General features: G+C 40.9%; 1 protein-coding gene across 2 annotated transcripts in view; it reads right to left on the minus strand.

Annotated features, from left to right (window-relative positions):
* Positions 1-21,494, minus strand: part of LOC149313402 (uncharacterized) — a 162,781-nt gene that overhangs the window by 102,476 nt on the left and 38,811 nt on the right. Inside the window, exons 2-11 of one of the 2 annotated variants that reach the window (XM_089519048.1) lie at positions 17,052-17,102; positions 7,920-8,009; positions 7,779-7,823; positions 6,701-6,745; positions 6,540-6,602; positions 6,392-6,445; positions 6,227-6,253; positions 3,663-3,746; positions 3,510-3,572; positions 902-937 (exon numbers count right to left, since the gene is read on the minus strand). In XM_089519048.1, the coding sequence (XP_089375174.1) occupies positions 902-937; positions 3,510-3,572; positions 3,663-3,746; positions 6,227-6,253; positions 6,392-6,445; positions 6,540-6,602; positions 6,701-6,745; positions 7,779-7,823; positions 7,920-8,009; positions 17,052-17,102 (558 nt within the window). Of the gene's footprint in view, positions 1-901; positions 938-3,509; positions 3,573-3,662; positions 3,747-6,039; positions 6,350-6,391; positions 6,446-6,539; positions 6,603-6,700; positions 6,746-7,778; positions 7,824-7,919; positions 8,010-17,051; positions 17,103-21,494 lie in introns of those variants that run through there. The other variant, XM_089519050.1, reaches the window with a different exon arrangement.

Here is a 21,494-nt window from a genome sequence, read left to right on the forward strand (position 1 = left end):
GTGGCAAAGGGAGCAGGAAACAGGGAAGGAGAAGGCAGCATGTCATCCCACATGCACACACACAATGATGGGAAGGGGAACAAGGAGGAGAAGATGATGACAAGTTGCAACAATATGTTGTAGCAGGTTACCCAAATCACCTGCTGCACATGTACGCTACCACCAGCAGATAAGAAGACAGCACAATGTGTGCCTTTTACCAGAGGTGACATCAATATGAAAGCTAACACCACAAAGTTCTTTTTTGTTTTTGTTGCAAAAGACTAACACAGCTAACTGTGTGAAAATAAGGTAATAAAATAATTGCTGTAGAAGTTGCAGAGCTGACAGATCACAAATAAGCCCAATTTTTAATGGTGCAGAATATGAAAATTTCAGTAGATTGCTGCTGTCTCCCTCTAAATGTGTAAAAGGTAAAGAGGTAGTCCCTTGACATGAATGTCTAATCGTAACGGACTGTAGGGGGCGGTGCTCATCTCCATTACTAAGCCATCTTCGGCTTAGTAATGCTACCTCTTGGTAGCATTGTCCAAGGACTGCTCTGGTGGTCATGTGGCCAGCATGACTGCACCAAACACTGTTACCTTCCCACTGAAGTGGTACCTATCTATCTACTTGCATTTGCATGCTTTCAAACTGCTAGGTTGACAGAAGTTGGGAGTAGTGACAGGCGTTCACCCCATCATGCAGCACTAGGACCTTGAACTGCCAACCTGCCAATCTTCCAATCATCAGAATTGGCATCTTAACCACTAAGCCACCACAACCCTATAAATGTGTAGGTATTGATATATGAACAAATACACAGGAATGCACAGCAAGAATTCTGTTTCTCTGAAAGAAGCCAGTGCCTGGGCAAATACATAATAAAATTAGCATTATTGCTTGAAACTAGTCTTACCTTTGGACCTGGGGGACCAGGTGGTCCTGGAGGACCCTATAAAAGAAAGTATTTATTAATACTATATTATATACTTGGTTCAAGCTTGCTACTTCTTTGACAAAGGAGAAAATTATTATACAGCAGATCTCATTTGAGATGAACTCTGTGGAAATTTTTGTACAGTTCATTGTTTAGATTAACTGATAAGTCAAAGCTCAAATGATAAATGTCTCTTCCAAATGAAGTGAACTTTATATCATATTTCCTTTATTCCCTATAGATTTTATTAGGCTTCAAACTGAGATTTGTTTGTTTGATGTATTCAGGCTTATATTTGTTATGTCAAAACACAAGGATTTATATTCATGGTGTCCAGCAGACTGCTTTTGATTACATAGCAGTTCTAGATATGGTTAAACCAAACTGGAAACCATTCTATTTCTAATTATAATTATAACATTAAATTACATTTCCTTTAAATTTTTCTGTTATTGTCCTGTATTAGACAAAATTAGTCAATTATTTGTCAGGCAACAGATGTTCAAGGACCAACAGCCCTGGTGACGCAGTGGTGGTTAAATGCAAGTACTGCAGCCACTCACTTACCCACAAACCACAAGGTTGTGAGTTCATTCCCAGCTAGGGGCTCAGTGCCAGCTCAGCCTGGCATCCTTCCAAGGTCACTAAAACGAGTACCCAGCTTGTTGAGGGGCAATTAGCTTACAGTTGTAAACTGCATAGAGATTGTGTACAGCTGTAAACTGCGTAGAGAAAGCCTCTGACTTCACATGCATAGAGACTCTTTAGTGTGGTATGAAGCGGTCTATAAATGAAGCTGCTATGGCTATCTCACCCATTAAGTTTGCAAACTTATAGTGGCATCATTAACCAGCAAGTTGTGGCTCTGTACTTGTCACATCCATGTCCTCCACTGTGGACTATATACGTTTCTTCTGCTTTGTGGAGTAGGTTGAGAGGGGGACTCGTCCTTGACTCCTTATCCCTACATCTCTAACCATAGCATGATCTTCTAATTCTTTCTTGCAGTGTGGACAAGTAATGAAGAATTCAGTCATGTTGCTTTCTGCTGCCTTTTTAAAATAAGTTCTCTTTGCACTGAGAGGGCCTGGTTCTCACATCAACAGCCTCAGAGCTACTCTGTGTGCTCTCACCTGCAAAGACTGGACATTTATGTGTTGGGAGCGTTCACAGCTTCACGGTGGCAGTAGAAACCCAGTTTCTAACTCTTCCCTTAGTCAGCACCACTAACTGGTTTTCTAACATATTTTTAAAATTTTATTTAATGCATATTTTTTATCAAATCTTTACAATAATAGAGCAGTTAACCATTATAACATGCAATTAGCTTGTAGAGCCTCAACCAACGTACTAGATTGTGAGGGAGGGGGAATAAAATGATGGTTTCAGTGAATTCCTTTATAGCATGGATCTTCAAATTTATTATTTTGGTACTGCTAACACTGAATCATCTCCACTAGGGGCTCATTCATTACAACAAAAAGGAGAAGGAAAAGAGCAAATCTCTTTTTTTGAACCTCTTCAAAGTGAAAAAGAAGAAGTGCTTTCTGTATTAGCACATGCTTTTCAATGTGTATAATGATGATTAATGAAATTAATTCATATCTGTAATTAATTGTTTGCAAAGATTTTAGTAAATATCTCCACTTAAAAGCCTTAAAGGCATTTAAAGAAAAGTAAGGCTACCTGGATTCTAGAATGTAAATATGGTGTATAATGTTGAAGGCTCTTCTAAACCAGTCCGAAATGTGATGATGTGGAATAAATATTGAACAGCCTATCGTTACCCTGATATATATATATATATATATATATATATATATAGCCAAAATGGAGATAAGAATGTCATAATTTTGACATATAGAATGTATTGGTTTATAAACAGAGTCTCCATTTGTTTTGAGGTGTATTGCTCTAATCTTTGAAATCAGCCATTTGTCAACATGTTGTCCTGCTGTCAAAAATATTAAATAAGGTACCTAAGTGAGGATCTTGCATATCTTTGAACACTTTATGAAATTATCCTGTAAATCATCATTACCTAGGTATTTATCTGATTTAAAGGAGAATCCATATTATTTAGGAGGCCAAGTGAAGCCACAGGGGAATGAGGTTATAGTATGAATAAACAGATTTGATTGGAGAAACAAATAAAATAAGAAAAGGCCTAGGAATGCAGAATTAGTTGGGAGGATGGGAAGCCATGAAAGATTTCTCTTATTCTATTTAACCACTGTGTTTATGTTCAAATGAGTGAGACAGAATGGAAAACAGATAATAAGATTCAACATTCTTCTACCAAAGCACAATAATTGGAAAGCTCTAGTGAATTGTTCCCTGTGATTAGAAGGTAGATTTGTCTTCTTCTCTGCCTGTTTCTTCACTTCCACATGAATTTTCTAAATATGGAAGATGAAAGAAAAGCAGACTAATTCCATTTGGGATTCAGATTCATCCAAATCCAGTGTACATTCCTAATGTCTCTGGACAAACCAGGACAGAGTAAGAGATAAATACATTTTGGCTATAATTATATTTAAATTATAGGTAGCAACAGTAAAAGAAAAAAAAGTTCAAGATAACATACTGGTCTTCCAGGAGGTCCAGATGGTCCAATAGGGCCTTCAGCACCTGGTAAACCAGGTAATCCCTGTAGTTAAGGAAGAAGTTTGTCAGACAGGAAAAGTTTTCAGTCATTTTTTTTAAAAAATGAAATGCTATTATACCTCTTCAGACTTACTGGTGATCCAGGTTGGCCATGAAATCCTTTTTCACCTTTTAGTACACCATCTGGTGTGAGTCCAATAAATTCACCTGGATCTCCCTGCATGACATGAATTAAGAAAAACAGATTACACAAAAATTTCCATTAGCAGTAGAGCTACTGCATATACTAAACTATAATTCAAGAAATTTACGTCTTAAAAATTGGCCCTAAAATCATGGGTCAACTTATCTACGGGTCAGTATAGTAATACTGCTTAGAAAGGTCCTGAAAGAAGCACCCACTCCCTCTGCCTCGGCAGTGATTTTTGAAAGAGCTGCCAGGCAGAGGTAGAGGTGTGTGTGTGTGTTTGAGGGAAAGAGCTGATTCCCTTCTCAATTGGATGTTAAAGCCTTCTCTCTCCATCCTCCTCCTCCTCTGGATCTCTCCCCCCATCAAACACCTCAATCCGCTCCAGTTCCTTCCCTTCTCAATCCAATGCCAAAATCTTTTCCTCCACCACCAGGAAAGTGGTGCTAGGTGGTCAGGAGAGGTCCAGAGATGGAGAATGAGGGAGGGAAGTGGTGTTTTCCTCTTTAGATCTTTTCTTAGATGCCCCTGTTTTACCCTCAATTTATCCATGGGTCATATTGAAATCCATGATTTTGGCCCTACTGACCCCCTTCCTTTTGGTCCATGTAGGAACCAATGATACTGAAAGACACAACCTTCAGAACATCAGAAGGGATTACAAGGCTCTTGGAAGGAAGCTGAAAGAAACGGATGCACAAGTTGTCATCTTGTCTCTTCTGCCAGTTGAAGGGCATAGTCCAGGAAGGGAGAGGAAAATAGCGGATGTGAACAACTGGCTTCGCAGATGGTGCCGCCGAGAACGGTTTGGATTCTTCGATCATGGGCTGTGGTTCCATGAGGAGGGACTTCTGGCAATGGATGGGTTGCATCTCATACCAGTTGGCAAAAACGTTTTTGCCAATAGTATCAAGAATTTGATCAGGAGGGCTTTAAACTGAGTTCCGTGGGGGAGGGAGACAATATTACAGAAAGTAAAAGGGATGGAGAAAATAGTCAAACTGACACAGAGGAAACAAGACAAATAGTGCAAGGACCCAACAGTGGGAGGCAAAAAAACATGCACAGGCAGCAAGTAAAGAGGACCCATGGTCTTAGATGTCTCTACACTAATGCACAGAGCATGGGAATTAAGCAAGATGAATTCGAACTCCTAGTACAACAAAGCAAATATGATATAATAGGCATCACTGAAACCTGGTGGGATGAGTCTCAGAACTGGAATGTAGAAATAGAGGGGTATAACCTTTTAAAGAGAAATAGGCCAAACAGGAAAGGAGGAGGAATAGCACCATATGTCAGAGATATTTACACTAGTGAAGATATCAATACTGGAAGCCAGATGGAGAGCATCTGGATAAAAATTAAAGGGGAGGGAAACAACAGGGATGTTATTGTGGGAGTCTAATACAGACCCCCAAGTCAAATGGAGGAATTGGATGATGCCTTTCTAGAACAGATGACCACACACTCAGAAAGGAGACATGGACTGGATGGCCCTTGTGGTCTCTTCCAACTCTATGATTCAATGATTCACTCACACTGTTCATGCCCCCTCCTCTCCTATTCCTTCCCTGGCCTCACCTTTCACCCTTTCAGTGCACCGCTTGACTTGCTTTGTGTGCAACACTGCTTGTACCATTCACTTTCCTGTGTCTCCTGCTTCCTCCTTCACAGTCTCAAAGTTTGCATTGCTGTCTGCACTCCTCACTTTCTTGTCTCACTTACTCACTCACTCTCCCATCCTGCTTCTTTCACCCCACCACTTGCACCACTCACTATCCCACCTCTCTGGCTCCCTCCTCCCTTCACACTGTGTGCTTGTAGTGTGTCCTGCCCTTGCTTTTTGCATTATGCCACTCACACCACTTGATCTCCCCTTTGTCCTACTCACATGCTCCTTCACCTCCTCTCCTACCCACACAGCACACATCCCCTTGTTTCTTGCACTCTGCTACTCTCCACACTTCTTCTCATGTCTCTCCTTCTTGTTCCTTTGCCTCACCTTGCCCCCTTTGTGGCATGCTGACTGCTTGCTTCTTATGCGCTTCTGTTTGTATTATTCTCTCTCTTCTCTATCCTAGCCCATCCCTTGCCTCACCTTGAGCTCTTGTGGGGCACCCTTTGCTTGTTTCTTGCATGCTGTCACTATTACTCACACCATTTGCTCTCCCATTCCCCCCCTTGCCTCATGACACAACCTCACAGTGCACCCTTCCTTGCACCCTCATTTGCCTTGGCCCTCAAATTCCCCAGGCAGACTTCTTTCTTGCAGAAAAAAATTGACAGAAAAGAGTGCCTTCTACAAGGGCTGGAGACTTACTTTAAAAAACAACAAGAAGAAAGCTTGCAATCCAGGCCAAATAATGGTCCAAATGGGCATTGCGTGGCATGCTTAGACTCTGCATAAAACCCAGATATCCAGGCAATATGGCAACCCTATATTTTACTGTAAACAAAAAATGTACGTATTTAATCTACACAAAAATTATACTGTAAACAAAAATTACCTTTATTCCTGGAAGTCCTGGAGGCCCCTAGCAAAAAAAGCATATAACATTTTTTGAGTCTTGTGGTATCTTGAAGGCTCACATGGACTTCTTGCTGTTTTTCTCCTTTCAAGACTTACCTTTTTACTCATATTGGTTTAAATTAGAAAGAAAAAAAATACTTACTAGATTTCCAGGTAAACCAGGTAAACCCGGAGGGCCAACTGGACCTCTTTCACCCTAATAGAACAGGAAAAAAAAATCTCTCGTTTTCTATATATTCATACATTTGAAAAAAAATATTTTAGAAAAATGCTTGCTTAAAGTATGTCACCTTTGTTCCATTGCATCCTGGGATGCCAGGAGGACCTGGGGGGCCGTCTCCTCCAGGGATGCCCTAAGATTAGGGAAGAAGGTAAGAAAAAAAATGAGATTAATTCCTGGTGAATATTAGTGTTAATTTTTTTACATTGTAAATTTTTATGTCATACTTACAGGAAGACCAGGATTTCCTGGGTAGCCTGCATGACCAGGTGGACCCTGCAAACAATGAAAGATAACTAAAGCACAGAATTCAATATGAAGTGTGACGAATATAGATTGGAAGCTGTAAATAGCTATTAGTACCAATAAAAAGAAAACTCAGAAGATATTTTCTTAAATATTTGTGGAGGATGCTGTTCCTAAGAGTCTAAATAGCCATCTAATCAACATAGGGAAAACTGATTTAACTAATCTGAAACACAGGCAAAGAAAGAGGGATTTAAAGTAGACCAACCCTGAACAAGAATACAGAGTCATAGCTCAAGTGTTCTGAATTCCAGTATTTACCTACTGACTGAGAGAACTGTAACAATAGAAATGGTCATAAATGACAAAAAGAGGGTGATTGTTCAGATTTTAAATTCCCAGAAATGGAACTTTGTTTTTTGTTAGGAATGGGGAATGGAAATTCTCATCACCTCTCATCATTGTCCGTATTGGACAGGGCCTATGGAAGGTGCAGTGCAACAATAATTGGAAGGTCATACATTTCTCACACTGGTTTAATAAATGCTCCTGTCATTTCCTCCACCAATTCCTCCTTAACATTCATATCCACTGTAGACAATGTGGGGCTTTCTGGACAATGTAGATCAGGATAAACTCATATCAAACTTCCATGCTGGAAGAAGCTCTTTTTGTCAAAAAACAATTCGCTAGCCTAACCTCTAGCTCCAAACATTAAAGCTCTGGAAGCATCCTGTTGTTTTTTTTAAATACAAATATAAAACCCCATGTCCTTTAAATGTGTGGATAGGACTTTTAGTGAACTGCTAAATGCTTTGTTATTTTTACTGATAAGTGTCAGACCAGCTAACATACCTGAGTCCAATGAAATTTCAATGGTGTGTCATCTGGAGGTGACTTTTAGATCATGCACTGCTTGGGGCAGGCAGCTTATGATCTTGCAGTCTTGCATTCTGTACAATGACTATACTATACATATACTTCAAAATTTTAATTAATAAAACATTTAATATCCACAAAGTTACTCTCTAAAACAAGCTAAATGAATTTTAGGCAAACTCACTCTTGTCCCTTTTGTTCCTGGTAGTCCCGGTTCTCCAGTATCACCCTATTAAAACAACAGAAGGATAGTTTATCTTTAATTTTCATGTTGTTTCAAATGAAACTCTTTAAGTTATCCTTTCAGATGCACAATTAATCTTACCTTCAGTCCTGGGGACCCTGGGGGCCCTTCCGGTCCTTGTACTCCAGGAAAACCAACCAAACCTTGTAAACCTGGCAAACCTCTCTCACCCTGTGAAAATCAAGAAAGCATCATATTTAGCTAAATTCAATGAAATAAATCCCCACTGACACCTGTTCCCCTTTTGATGGAAAGAGCTGCTTGAAAGGAAGAGGATTTTCACTGGTACCATGGTGAGGGGAAGGTCTATTCTCCCCTCAGTCATGAGCCCAATTCTGCATCCTCTTGGCAGCCACTTGCATAAAGAAAGAAAGAAAGAAAGAAAGAAAGAAAGAAAGAAAGATTCAAACAACCTAAAGTTCGAATTTGAGAGCCAGCAGTGGTTTGAGCCTTCGGCTACAAGTCTGAAGACCAGTTTGAATTTGAGCAACTTACATTCTCTTGGAAGGCAAATCTGAACAAATCATGTCAAGAAAATCTCTAACCTCTCTCTTCTCTTGTAAAACACCCTGACCACTGTTAAAACAGTTTTAGACCAGAGGTCTATGGTGGGGTTGTTTTCAGATTAAATTTGATAATTTCTTCATTCTCAGATAGGAAAATTTCATATATTGCCATCTGAACTTCACTTATTTGATATATTTGTGAGCTAATTGAGTTTCAGTGGGCCACTGCATACTTCAATTGGTAACTTACAATACAACATTTCAATATAAGCAGCAGACAATACAACATTTCTGTATAAATTAAAAATTAAAGCCAAATTAAAAACCAGCAACAGGATAAAGAAGTAAAAACTTTACATTCTTAAAACTGTAGACATTTTGAAAGGAGTTTGGGAAAGAGATTTAAATTTAACAAGGGAACATGTGCAATTGTGGATACAAGAAGTTAAGAGAAACAAGCACACTAGGATAAGTGATTAACAAATGAAATTAATAGGGAGATGGTATAGGACTCCTTCTCAATTAGCACATTTCAATAAAAACGTATTACTAAAGTGTTAGCATTGTGGTGGGTCCAAGAGTTTCTACATCCATATATGGTGGGATTTTCCTTTTGTTCAGACATTTTGGGGTGAAGTGTTAAGAGAGATTAATAAAATAATAGGCAAGGATGTTCATTTGAGCAAAGAGAATTGTGTAACATTAAATTTGAAGAATAAGGAAATGAATAATAATGAAGAAAAAGCAGTAAAGTATATATTAAAAGCAACACAAGCTGTGATTGTATCAGGGTGGAAAGAAAGTAAAAATTGGAACTTAAACAAGGTAGTTAAGTATTTGGCAGATAACTTGCTGTTTGATATTTTTTGAGATAGAAGATTAAAATACAGTCCGCCCTCATTATATGTGGATTTGGTATATGCTGATTTGAGCATACGCGGACTGAAATGAAGGAACTTTTTTTTACCTTCACTTGATGTCAGCGAGGCTGAGAAGCACTCTCACGGCAGGGGAGAGGCTTTGGGGAAGAGCTCTAGCACCAGGGAAGCATTCTCTCTTCCTCCTCCACAATGTGGCTCAGGAGAGGAAGTTGGTGCTGCTCCCAGGAAACAGGAAGAAGGGAGGCTTGGGGCTTGGAGCTTGCCTCTCCTTGAGTCCCTCGGCTTACTGAAATCCCCCACCTCCCTTCCCCATAGGAATCAATCCAAAAACAGAGTTTAAAGGAAGCAGAGGAGAGCCCAATAGGTCTCCATCTGGGGGGCCAGGGGTTGCTCTGCTATGGGGATGCCCTGCAATCAATCTCTCTCTCTCTGTCTCTCTCCCCATCCTCCTCCCTTCCCCATAGGAATCAATCCAAAAACGGAGTTTAAAGAAGCAGAGGAGAGCCCTATAGGTCTGCATCTGGGGGGGGGGGGGGGCGAGGGGTTGCTCTGCTATTGGGATGCCTTGCAATCTCTCTCTCTCCATCCTCCTCCCTTCCCCATAGGAATCAATCCAAAAACAGAGTTTAAAGGAAGCAGAGGAGAGCTCTATGGGTCTCTATCTGGGGGGGAGGGGTTGCTCTGCTATGGGGATGCCCTGCAATATCTCTCTCTCTATGGGGAAGGGGGGTGGGGGATTTCAGTAAGCCGAGGGACTCAAGGAGAGGCAAGCTCCAAGCCCCAAGCCTCCCTTCTTCCTGTTTCCTGGGAGCAGCGCCAGCTTCCTCTCCTGAGCCACATTGTGGAGGAGGAAGAGAGAACGTTTCCCTGGTGCTAGAGCTCTTCCCCAAAGCCTCTCCCCTGCCGTGAGAGTGCTTCTTAGCCTCGCTGACATCAAGTGAAGGTAAATTTAAATGAGGACTTGAGTATACACTTTTTTTTAATACGCGGTGGATCCTGGAACCAAACCCCCGCGTATAACGAAGGTCCACTGTATACTGGAGAAAGAGGGTGGAAGCTTGGAACTTGTGTTGGGAAATTCTGCTTGAGAAGGTCAAAGGGAATATAGAGTACCTACAATGAAGTCAATAATGTAATTAAATCCATATCCCACATATTAAGCGTAGGTTTCTAATTTTAAACAGTGTATTGATTCTAATCTCTAATAAACCATGGGGAAAGGAGTGCATGGGTATATGTAACATTGTTTCTATATACGTTAAAATAATTAAATAAAGATGATTTTTTTAAAAAAATAATTCTTATAATTTTCAACATGTACGTATCTTCTGGTGCTATGTGGCAATATCTATAATTACAACACATTTTATATATAAATCATCAGCTCTCAGTGGTTCAGCTAGTCAGTAGTGTAGGAAGTATTAATTGCAGTTTCAAAGAAACTGAAATCAACAATTAATAGTTTTAAAATGTTTACTAGAAAGCACTAAGGACTTTATCACATGGGGAAAACTGGATGTTTACAAGAGTAAGAATCTGTGATTATCCAGCGTATTAGGCGCAACTGAATAATTGGTTTTTACATGACATTGTGCGCAAACTGCTAAGAATCTGACCAGAAAGAGACATGAACCAACAATTAGTCATTTTTAGGAAAATATTGTGAATTCATTTCCGTTTCATTCACGATATCACTTTTTTGCACAATTGCTCTAGTGTGAAAGCTATTTGTGGTTTATTCATGGGATTCTCACAGTTTTTGTACTTGTTGCCAGATTCCCCATGCTTCTTTGGGGCGAGTTTACTTCCGGTGCTGCTTGGTTGTGCCCAATTGCCAAGAGGAAAGCAGCCTTTTATGCTTTTTAAAATAACTTTCCTATCTTTTGGGTAATGTTTTGTTCTTTTTACCTAGGTTGGATTACTTTCTGGGAAAGTAAGAGACAGTACAGTATATTTTTATAAAGAAATTTGTGTAAACAAAATTCTTTATTTCTCTAGGTGATTTTGTGGTGATAAAATGCTCCTTTCTGGCTGAATGTGTATCAGTTTTGTTTATTTAAAAAAATCTTTGATATGTGTAGACTGTTATAAACTTTGAAATTATATTCCTGCAATTTGGAACTTAATTGATGGCCAATATGCCTGGATTCTGCATGTCTTTTCTCTGGCAACAAAACTTATACTTCCAACCAGGAAAGAAACAGTTAGTATTCATCCTCCAATGGATTTTTCTGCTTTTTAAAGAATGAATATGCATCTTCCAGACACCATCTTAAAGTACATTTTAAAACAACTGGTCGGAATGTAAATACATGGCCTATGACTAAATTCTATACATTTATCTTTTTCTCTCTCTTTCTACTTACTTTTTTGCTTTTACATTATAAAAAGTAATAACTTTTTTTGATGTGATAACTTGGGTAACATTCTAATGTGAAGAAAAAAGCAACAGGGCTCAGTCAAAAATATGACACCCTGTTTTGTGAAAACAGAGAACTTTAGAGGAAATTGCATCTCCATATTTCACCACAAGAGTGTGTATGGAGAACAGCTTTCCAAGTCTTAAATGTCGTGATTCTGCTTTCCTATAAGCAAAACTGCTAAGTATTAGGTTTGTTTCTTGCTTAGTCTATAACTAAATCAATTTTCTATCAAGAAAATGTTGTATATTTTCCCATCACTTTTGGATACACTGGATTTTCCTTGTGTGGCTTTTAAAGTTTATATGCCTATATAAAGAATGAATTAGTCATTAACATTGTATAGTGAAGTGCATTTTAACTCATAATATTTTAGTATCTCTTTTACTAGGATTCTACTAACTTCAGTTTTGTTCAGTTTTGCAAATATTAACAGAGTGATTATTCAAGATATTAGACAGATAGCTCTGATTTAAAGGCCAACTGATTCAATCTGAGTTAAAATCTGAAAGTCATTTGAGAAAACCTAATTTACCACGATTGCCTTCCATTTACAGTGGGCTCTTGTTATCTGCTGGAATTTAATTCCAGGATGCCCACGGGAAACCAAAATTCATGGATGCTCAAGTCCCATTAATTACAGTGGGGTAGCAAAATTGTGTTTCCTCTTATATAAAATGGCAAAATCAAGGTTTGTTTTTTGGGGGAATATTTTCAAGCCATGGATGATTGAATCTGTGGATGAAGAATCTGTGGATATGGAGGTACAACTGTATTACAGTTAAAAATCAAGAGAAAGGTTTGTTAGAATGATGTGGAATTTGCAGATATAAGCATCCTTCTAATTGATCTAGGAAGTTACCTGGAGTCAGACCTGATTAGTACTTGGATGAGAAATCCCCAACATATACCAAGAGCTATACACTGAATTTCATTGGAAGGAACGATCAAAACCACCACTGAGTATTCTTTGCCTAAGAAAACCCTATGAAATTCACCGGGTTGCCAAACAATAGACAACTTGAAGGCACATACACACTCATGCAAACATAATGCCTGCCGAATGTCAGACAAATAGGTGCAGTAGGGGTCATGCTATGCACCTCTAAGTTTTGATATATTTTTTAAAAAAGAAACGTTGATAAACCTTTCCATCTCTTAGGAGTTTATCACACTAGCGAGATCCCATGGTAAAATGAGAGTTAAACATGATATAACATGAAGATAACCTAGAAATGTCCAAAGTTTATCAAACGATGTCGCAGTTAACGTGAAATAATGCAAAGTCAATCCGCAGTTAAAGCGGAAGAAACCAGCAGCTTTTTAAATTCGAAACAAACCGAATTTTAAAAGCTGCTGGTTTCCTCCGCTTTAATTGTGGATTAACTTTGTGTTATTTTGTTTTAGCAGCAATTAGTGTGGTAAACTTTCCGAATTCTGTTTAAATTCAAATTTAACAACTCTTGTTTAACTCCTGTTTTCTCACGGGGTCTCGCTAGTGTGATAAAGCTCTTAGCTCAGTTGGATGAAGTTGACGGATCTTTGTGGGTGATTGTTACAAATATGTCAGAAACATATCCACTTAAGAAACATGCAAAATTTCAGAAACAAAAGTGCAGTGTATTTGTAGAAGGGGAGTGTTCAGGTTCCAAGTGGGATTTGCATCCTTTTGACCCAATACATGGCTGCGCAGTTTTGTGTGTGTGTGTGTGTTGGCTAGATAGTAATGCAAAGGATACTTTCTGGGACTATTTGCATATAACAAAAATTGTGAATAATTACAAACACTTGTCACATTTCAACATTTACAAACACTACTTTTCTTACTCCAAATTAACAATGTAGGCATTCTGGAGGCTGAAACCCATTAGTACTTTATCTTCTCACTTAAAGAAAGTGTCTTTGTGTCTTGTCTTAGGCATATCTGGATTGTCAGCATTGCCATTCTTGTGATTTAGGACTATTACTAAACAACACAAGCACTTTATCAGCACAAGCAACTAATGAATGGGTAGTGGCAAATCAATGTGCCAAATCACAACAAATCAATGTAGGACAGCATGCAAATGTGTCTAGCGAATGAGTAGCATACAGACTATCAGTGTTGAACATTCATGCAGCACAAGGCAGTGTGAAGCAATACAAAGGGTCTTTGTGGATAACTGAAACCGTGTTAAACAAATCTGTGTTAAATGGGGTCTTACTGTATGTATGAAACTAGCATATTTGATTTAGTTGTACCTAGACAAGAAACTTCCAAGAAGGTTAAGGATAACAGGGAGGGGCAGCGTTTTGATGGTGACCTTTTTTACTCTTGGTTGGCAGCAGTGTCACAGAAAATGCAAGAGGAGATGGAAGAGGCAGAAGAACTTGAATATCCAACAGTTTTCTGGCAAGCAGACAATGACAGCCTACCAAATCCCATAAACTCCATCAAAATACTTTTTCTACTCCTGGGAGAGAGAAATAGCATTGAAATACTGAGCTACAGTTGAACAGTATTGAAGACTGGACTAGTCCTACAGTATGTTGATTGCCATAAAACATAGGAGAGCCATGATACAACTGTTCATTGTGATTAGGAGTTAAAGCTTCTAGTCACCAAACTATGGGGCACTTTAGAGATATGCTATAAATCTGCTTTGGGTAGGGTTGCCATAATTCTCTACTAAAAACCGGGACAAAATGTAGGACAAAATTTAGACCAAAATATAAGACAATTGTAGGATAAAATTTAGCCCAAAATGTAGGACATTTAAGGCCCTCCATTTTTCTTAAATGTCCTACATTTTTATCCTTCAATTTTATCCTTCAATTGTTCTATATTTTGGTCTAAATTTTGACCGACATTTTGTCCTGGTTTTTAGTAGAGAATTATGGCAACCCGAGCTTTGGGTCACTTTGGAGGTATGCTATTTAAATCAGAGGTAGGCAACCTGCGGCCCGCGGGCCGCATGCGGCCCGCCGAGCCGTTCGGACCAGCCCCTGCTCGGTCCTGCCGCCGATTGCCGCCGCCAAAGGCCCCACGGGGCAGCCGCGTGGGGCCTTGAGCCTCTCGCGCAGGCCCCTCAGAAGCCGGGAAGGAGCCTGCAAGGACGCGTGTGCGGGCGTCCTGCGCCTCCTTCTCTGCCTCTGAGGGGCTTGGAGGCCCCTCAGAAGCCGGGAAAGAGCCGGCGAGGACCCCCGCGCGGGCGTCCTGCGCCTCCTTCCCTGCCTCTGAGGGGCTTGGAGGCCCCTCAGAAGCCGGGAAAGAGCCGGCGAGGACCCCAGCGCAGGTGTCCTCCGCCTCCTTCCCTGCCTCTGAGGGGCTTGGAGGCCCCTCAGAAGCCGGGAAAGAGCCGGCGAGGACCCCCGCGCGGGCGTCATCCGCCTCCTTCGCGGCCTCTGAGGGGCTTGGAGGCCCCTCAGAAGCCGGGAAAGACCCGGCGAGGATGCCAGCGCGGGCGTCCTCCGCCTCTTTCCCTGCCTCTGAGGGGCTTGGAGGCCCCTCAGAAGCCGGGAAAGACCCGGCGAGGACCCTCGCGCGGGCATCCTGCGCCTCCTTCCCTGCCTCTGAGGGGCTTGGAGGCCCCTCAGAAGCCGGGAAAGAGCCGGCGAGGACCCCAGCGCAGGTGTCCTCCGCCTCCTTCCCTGCCTCTGAGGGGCTTGGAGGCCCCTCAGAAGCCGGGAAAGAGCCAGCGAGGACGCCAGCGCGGGCGTCCTCCGCCTCCTTCCCGGCCCCTGAGGGGCTTAGAGGCCCCTCAGAAGCCGGGAAAGAGCTGGCGAGGACCCCAGCGTGGGTGTCCTCCGCCTCCTTCCCGGCCTCTGAGGGGCTCGGAGGCCCCTCAGAAGCCGGGAAAGAGCCGGCCAGGACCCCAGCGCGGGCGTCCTCCGCCTCCTTCCCGGCCTCTGAGGGGCTCGGAGGCCCCTCAGAAGCCGGGAAAGAGCCGGCGAGGACCCCAGCGTGGGCATCCTCCGCCTCCTTCCCGGCCTCTGAGGGGCTCGGAGGCCCCTCAGAAGCCGGGAAAGAGCCGGCCAGGACCCAGCGCGGGCATCCTCCGCCTCCTTCCCGGCCTCTGAGGGGCTTGGAGGCCCCTCAGAAGCCGGGAAAGAGCTGGCGAGGATGCCAGCGCGGGTGTCCCCTGCCTCCTTCCTGGCCTCTGAGGGGCCTCCCCTCATTTTACAGCAGGAGGGGCAGAGAGAGAGAGAGGAGTTATGTGTATGTATGTGTAAGAGCAGTGTGTATGTAAGAGAGAGAGGTGTGTTTTGTGTGTGTGTGAGAGAGAACGAGTTGTGTGTATGTGTGTGTGTGAGAGAGAGAGGGGGGGAAGTGGGTTGTGTGTGTGAGAGTGGGTTGTGTGAGAGGGTGTGTGAGAAGGCAAGGTTGTATGTGAGGGAGAGATGTATTGTTTATGTGTGTATGAGAGAGAGAAAAGTGGGTTGTGTGTGTGAGAGAGCAAGTTGTGTGAGAGAGGGTGTATGTGAGAGACAGGGGGAGGTTGCGTGTGTGAGAGACAGGCATTGTGTGTGTGTGTGTGTGTGTGTATGCAAAATCCCCTCTCAGCACCTTGTGCCTTTCTGGGTTGAGACAGTGTGCATGCTTTCTTCTTTTTTTTTTTTTTTTTTTTGAATTGCTTTATAGTAGTTTCCATGCTTGGAACTATTATTATTATTGTTATCACTCCGGGGGCGGCGCATGTGTCCCCGCCCCTGGAGTGTGGAAGCTCCACCCCCAGCATGTAGCCCCGCCCCCCAGAGGGTGGAAACTCCACCCCCCTGGCTTTGGCCCCCCCAGTTGTCTGAGGGACAGCAACCCGGCCCCCGGCTCAAAAAGGTTGCCTACCCCTGATTTAAATGATGCATGTGCCCGAAGAGGTTGGAAGCTGCACCAAAGCCACACTCCGCTCCTAAGAACTGGAGCGCAGCTTTGGCACAGCTTCAGGCCTCTTAAGATGCGTGTGTCATTTAAACAGCATACTTCCAAAATGACCCGAAGCAGCTTTTTTTTGGCCTGTGTTCGGATCCTTCATTTCCCACTCCCTCTCCTTTTATCATGCTGCTTTCCTTACATGAAGAGACAGGTTATCCATTCATGAGACACACACTCTCTAAATCCAAACTGCTATTTAATCTTCAGAAGTGCCCATGTTTGAATTTGGTTCACTTTGAAGTAGCTCTGCCTCGACTGGAATATCTGAACTTGTTTCAATAAACTAGATATACTTCTCCTAGATATGGGATTAGTTCAAATCAGGAACATACCTATAGTATCAGAATGACTCTGTTTATGCCTCGGAAGTAAAATACAGTATTATGAACAAAGGGTAGTTTTGGACCTAGCTAAAAAGTCTAATTTTGTCCCAATAATTTTTAACAAAGTTAACAATAATAGCAGGAAAAATGAGATTAAAGACACAAAATACTTACTTTTTGGCCCTTTACTCCACTGCAGTCACATTTTCCACAGCCAGAACAAGCCTGAAATTTAAAAGAAAAAGAAAAAAACACCTTAGTCCTTGAATTTGGTAATACTGGTAATGCCAGTAATATTAGGGTTGTGCGAGGAAAGAAAGTGGAGGTATGATGCATGACATCATAGTTCTTCAGTTCTCTTCCCACAGGAGATAGTCATAAAAGTGAAGGGGGTTTTTAAGCTGGAAAAATCCATTTGACAAAAGCTTAGCTTTTATGACCATCTCCTGCAGAAAGAAAACTGAAGAACTATGACACATCATGTGATCAGGCATGTAGAAAGGCACTGCTATCCAGCTGAACTTCCACTTTCTTTCCTTGTGCAATAAGCTCCTTCATAATTAACATTGGAAATTTGGTAAACTACTGGTTTGAGAAAAATGAAGAAACTTAATAAAATATATTTATGCAAAGTAATTAAAATATGAAACACAAAGCAGTAGATTCCATCAGGTCAGTGTTTCCATGGCTATATGATGTAGGGATCAGCAATCCCTCCATTGTGCTCAAGGCCAGTACCATATTTGTGCCCATTAGCTGGAATCATTTCATTCTTGGAAATCTGCCAGGGACTGGCAGTTGATGGGTCATAGACTGGCACTGGTTTGTTAGTTCACTTTATGAAGCAATTCTTGCCTGGATTGTGGCCAAAGAAACTGGCCTCTCAAGCTATCATTTTGGTATTCTTTGGAATTACAAACTCATTTTGAAAAGGAATAATCCTCCTAATTTAGCCATAATTTAGTTTAACATATGATATTCCCAGTTCAAATGTTGTAGATTTCTTGCAGCAAAGATGCCTTGTTGCAATATCCTCCTCTACTGCCTAATTGCAGACAACCTGAGGCAGTGAATTTTTGTTTGTTTTTTGCATTACAGTATAACACACAGCACTGAACTTAAGGCATAAAGTATTGCAAATGCAAGATCACCATATTACATTAAAAATCTTATTTTAATTATTTTGCTAAAATCTGTCACAGCAAGATAGGCATAGAAAGTTTTTTGTCTGAATTTATGAATCCAGCTTGACACATATAGGAGTTGTGTGTGTATGTGTATTTTATATACAGTGCGCCCTTGGCTTATGTGGGGGAACCATTCTGGACCACCACCCCCCCCCCCACCCCCCCGTGTAAACTAAATATTGTGTATGTTTGTGCATGCTGTGGCCACTGTACTGTAATTGGTTCAATTCAAATATATATCTGTGTTAGTTTGGAAAATTACTATGCAAAGGGCTGTTGTAGCACCTCTGAGATTAACTGGAAGAAAGAAGTTGGTAGCGTGAGTTTTCACAGACTTGAACCTGCCTCCTCAGATGCGTGTTTGGATGTTTGTCCACTCCAAATATGCATTTGAGGAAGTAGGCTCAAGTCTACGAAACCTCATGCTACCAACATCTTTGACGTGTTTTAATTGATTATTTTATGAAGTATGGGTTGCGTAATTGTATCGTTTGGTTTTTATCAGTTGTAATCCTGCCTTGATCCGCAGTTCATGCATACAAGAATATTACCTAGACAATATTTTCTAAGTAACCATGATTTTTGTTGTTGTTGTTGTTGTTGATATACATCCCCCACTACAGGCTCATTTTCTAGATCACATTCCTGTTTAAAAAACTTCCTAACCTCAGCGAGAAATAATCCTTCAGAATTGGAGGAAAAGAACTAGAACTACATTACATATCTGGAAAACAGCAGCTAATTGAGTCAACTGAACTATTTAGAGTTTCTTCAGGCCATGCTTACTGTATATACTCACGTATAAGTCTAAAAAATTAGGTTAAAAATTGACCCAAAAAAACTGAGTTGACTTACCCACGGGTCAATGTAAGTACTATACTTTTACTCATATGTATGTGTGTGCATATACATATATGTATATGTAACTATTCCCCCATTGAACGAAAAAAGTTTAATCTGCCCTGGTAGCACTGACCCTCTCCTACACTCTCATCCATCCAGTCTTTACTATAAGCACAAATAGTTATGCCTGTAGGATTTTTGGTATTCTTTTCTTTTGCTTTGTCTTTGCATCCTTCATTACATGCCCTAAGTTTTACCCTTGACTTATCCATGGGTCATATCAAAATCCCTAATTGTGATCCCAAAAACTGCCCTCGACTTTTACCTGAGATCGACTTATAGTCGAGTATATACGGTTTCTAGCCTAGCTGACCTCAGATGTTTTGTCTAATAATCACCAAGGAAGGGGATCTGTAAATCATCAATCTCATTTCTTCATCTTTCCTGGAAAAGTCCTAAGGAAGCTCTCAATATCTGAAAGCTAATAACCAAAACTGGGAACCTTAATGCCTCCATCAGCATTTTAACAGCACCTTATAAAGTGGACTCTTGTCATTAGCCGAGATTTGGTTCCAGGATCCCCCATGGATAACAAAATCTATGGATTCTCAAGTCCAATTAAATACAGTGGCACAGTAAAATGGTGTGCCTTATATAAAATGGCAAAATCAAGGTTTGGTTTTTGGAATGTATATATTTTTTTAAAAAACACAACAGTTTTCAAACTGTGGATGCTTGAATTGGTGGATAAAAAATCCATGGATATGGAGGGCTGACTGTAATTTTATTGGCTTTCTAATAAATAGCATCTCTTTTAAATATCTGCATGAAAAAACTGTGATATAAATTTGGGTCCTTTTTGTTTAAAGGCACCAGATCCCACCTGATCTTGGAAACCAAGCAGGGTCTTGGATGGGAGACTGCCAACCAGGTTCTATAGGGTATATTTCAGAGGAAGGAATTGACCACCTTTGAGCATTTCTTGCCTAATAAAACCCCATGAAATTATTGGGGTTACCTCAAGTTGACAGGCAACTTTAAGGCATATATTCATAAACAGTATTTTGAGTTTAAAAATTAAAATAACATCTGTTTCCTTAAGTAGGAACATTTAAATTTTTATTATGTTAATAAAACTAAACATAAAACTCAAAGATTATACCTGAAAGATCCAGATTGATCATTTTTACAGCTTTTTCTTTTAAAAAGAGGAAACAATCACCATAGTTTTGGCCTCATAAAATTCATATGATATAATAGAAAAGTCCCAGCACAGGAAGAAATATTAACATTCTCAACTTTAGAAATATTGAGTTGCCATCAAGTTGGAAGATTTATTTACACATTTCAGTGGCAAGGGGGTTGCAAACAGTGAAATCTTAGAGGACTGAAAGACGGGTAGTAGTCAATTAACCTTTCAGTGGTAATTTTCATTGTTCAGTGATAACATAAATATTATTGCATTGATGAGATGACTAAGGCGCGGTACACACTGGCTCCAAAGGATACCCTCATCACATGCGAGGGGCGCCCCGCCCACACTCCCCTTGCCCGTCACACGTGACGAGGGTGTCCTCTCTGCGCGGTGCCGAATAGATGGTGCGCTCAGCGATTATGTCACTGCTGTGCGGCATCCAAATGGAGCCACGCAACAGCGACGTGCTCACGCTGCCGCAAGCTATTTGCAGCGGCACAAAAAGGAACGCAACTTTGGCGCAGCTTCTGGCCTCTTAAGATGTGTGTGTCATTTAAACAGCATACCTCCAAAGTGACCTGGAGCAGCTTTATTTTGGCCTGTCTGTTTGGGCCCTAAGAAACCCTACCTGAAACAACTCTTACCACCAGGAAGTTCTTCCTAAAGTTTAGGTGGGAATTTCTTTTCCTATAGTTTGAATCCATTGCTCCCCATGTTCTATGGAGCAGCAGAAAACAAGTTGGTTGTAACCTATAACGCCCTATACAGTCTAGGTCCAGGTTATCTAAAAGATCCTGTCTCTGTATGAACTGGTTACGGTCTTAAAATCCTTAGATGAGGGCTTTCCCTTAGTCCCTTAGTCCCACAGATCAGTCTGGTTGGGGCTTGGCTGCTCCCAGGCTGTTGAATTCCCTTTCATGGGAGGCTAGCCAGGTCCCCTCTCTGCTCTCCTTTCATTGGCAGTCAACAGCCATTTAATGATTAATAGGTTGCAGGGAATTGGGTTTTTTTAAATGTGGTGTATTTTTTTTACTTTATTTTTTACTTATTTTACTTAAAGTTTTTAAAAGATTCTACAAGTTTAAAAATCTAATGGCATATCAAAATGAAAACTAGCTTGATTTAACTTTTTTATTATCAGGTTTTTAGCTTTTTTCTTCTTTTAGAATTTTTGTGAGCTACCTTTGGTTACATGCTGGACAAAAGGTGAGATAGAAATAAAATTGAGTAAACAAATAAGTATGAATAATTATTTGTTTATTCTTTTATCCAAGAATATTCATCTTAATGCTGCTAACAAATTGACATCATTTCTGACATCTAATTTGTGACCTTATTTTACAGCATCTGGTCTGCTTCTCCTATATAAAAAGCAGCAGGGCATTGCTATCC

The sequence above is a fragment of the Sceloporus occidentalis genome, unplaced genomic scaffold (assembly GCF_023333645.1).
Source record: "Sceloporus occidentalis isolate IW3139 unplaced genomic scaffold, rSceOcc1.0.p SCAF_4, whole genome shotgun sequence".
NCBI classification, from domain to species: Eukaryota; Metazoa; Chordata; class Lepidosauria; order Squamata; family Phrynosomatidae; genus Sceloporus; species Sceloporus occidentalis.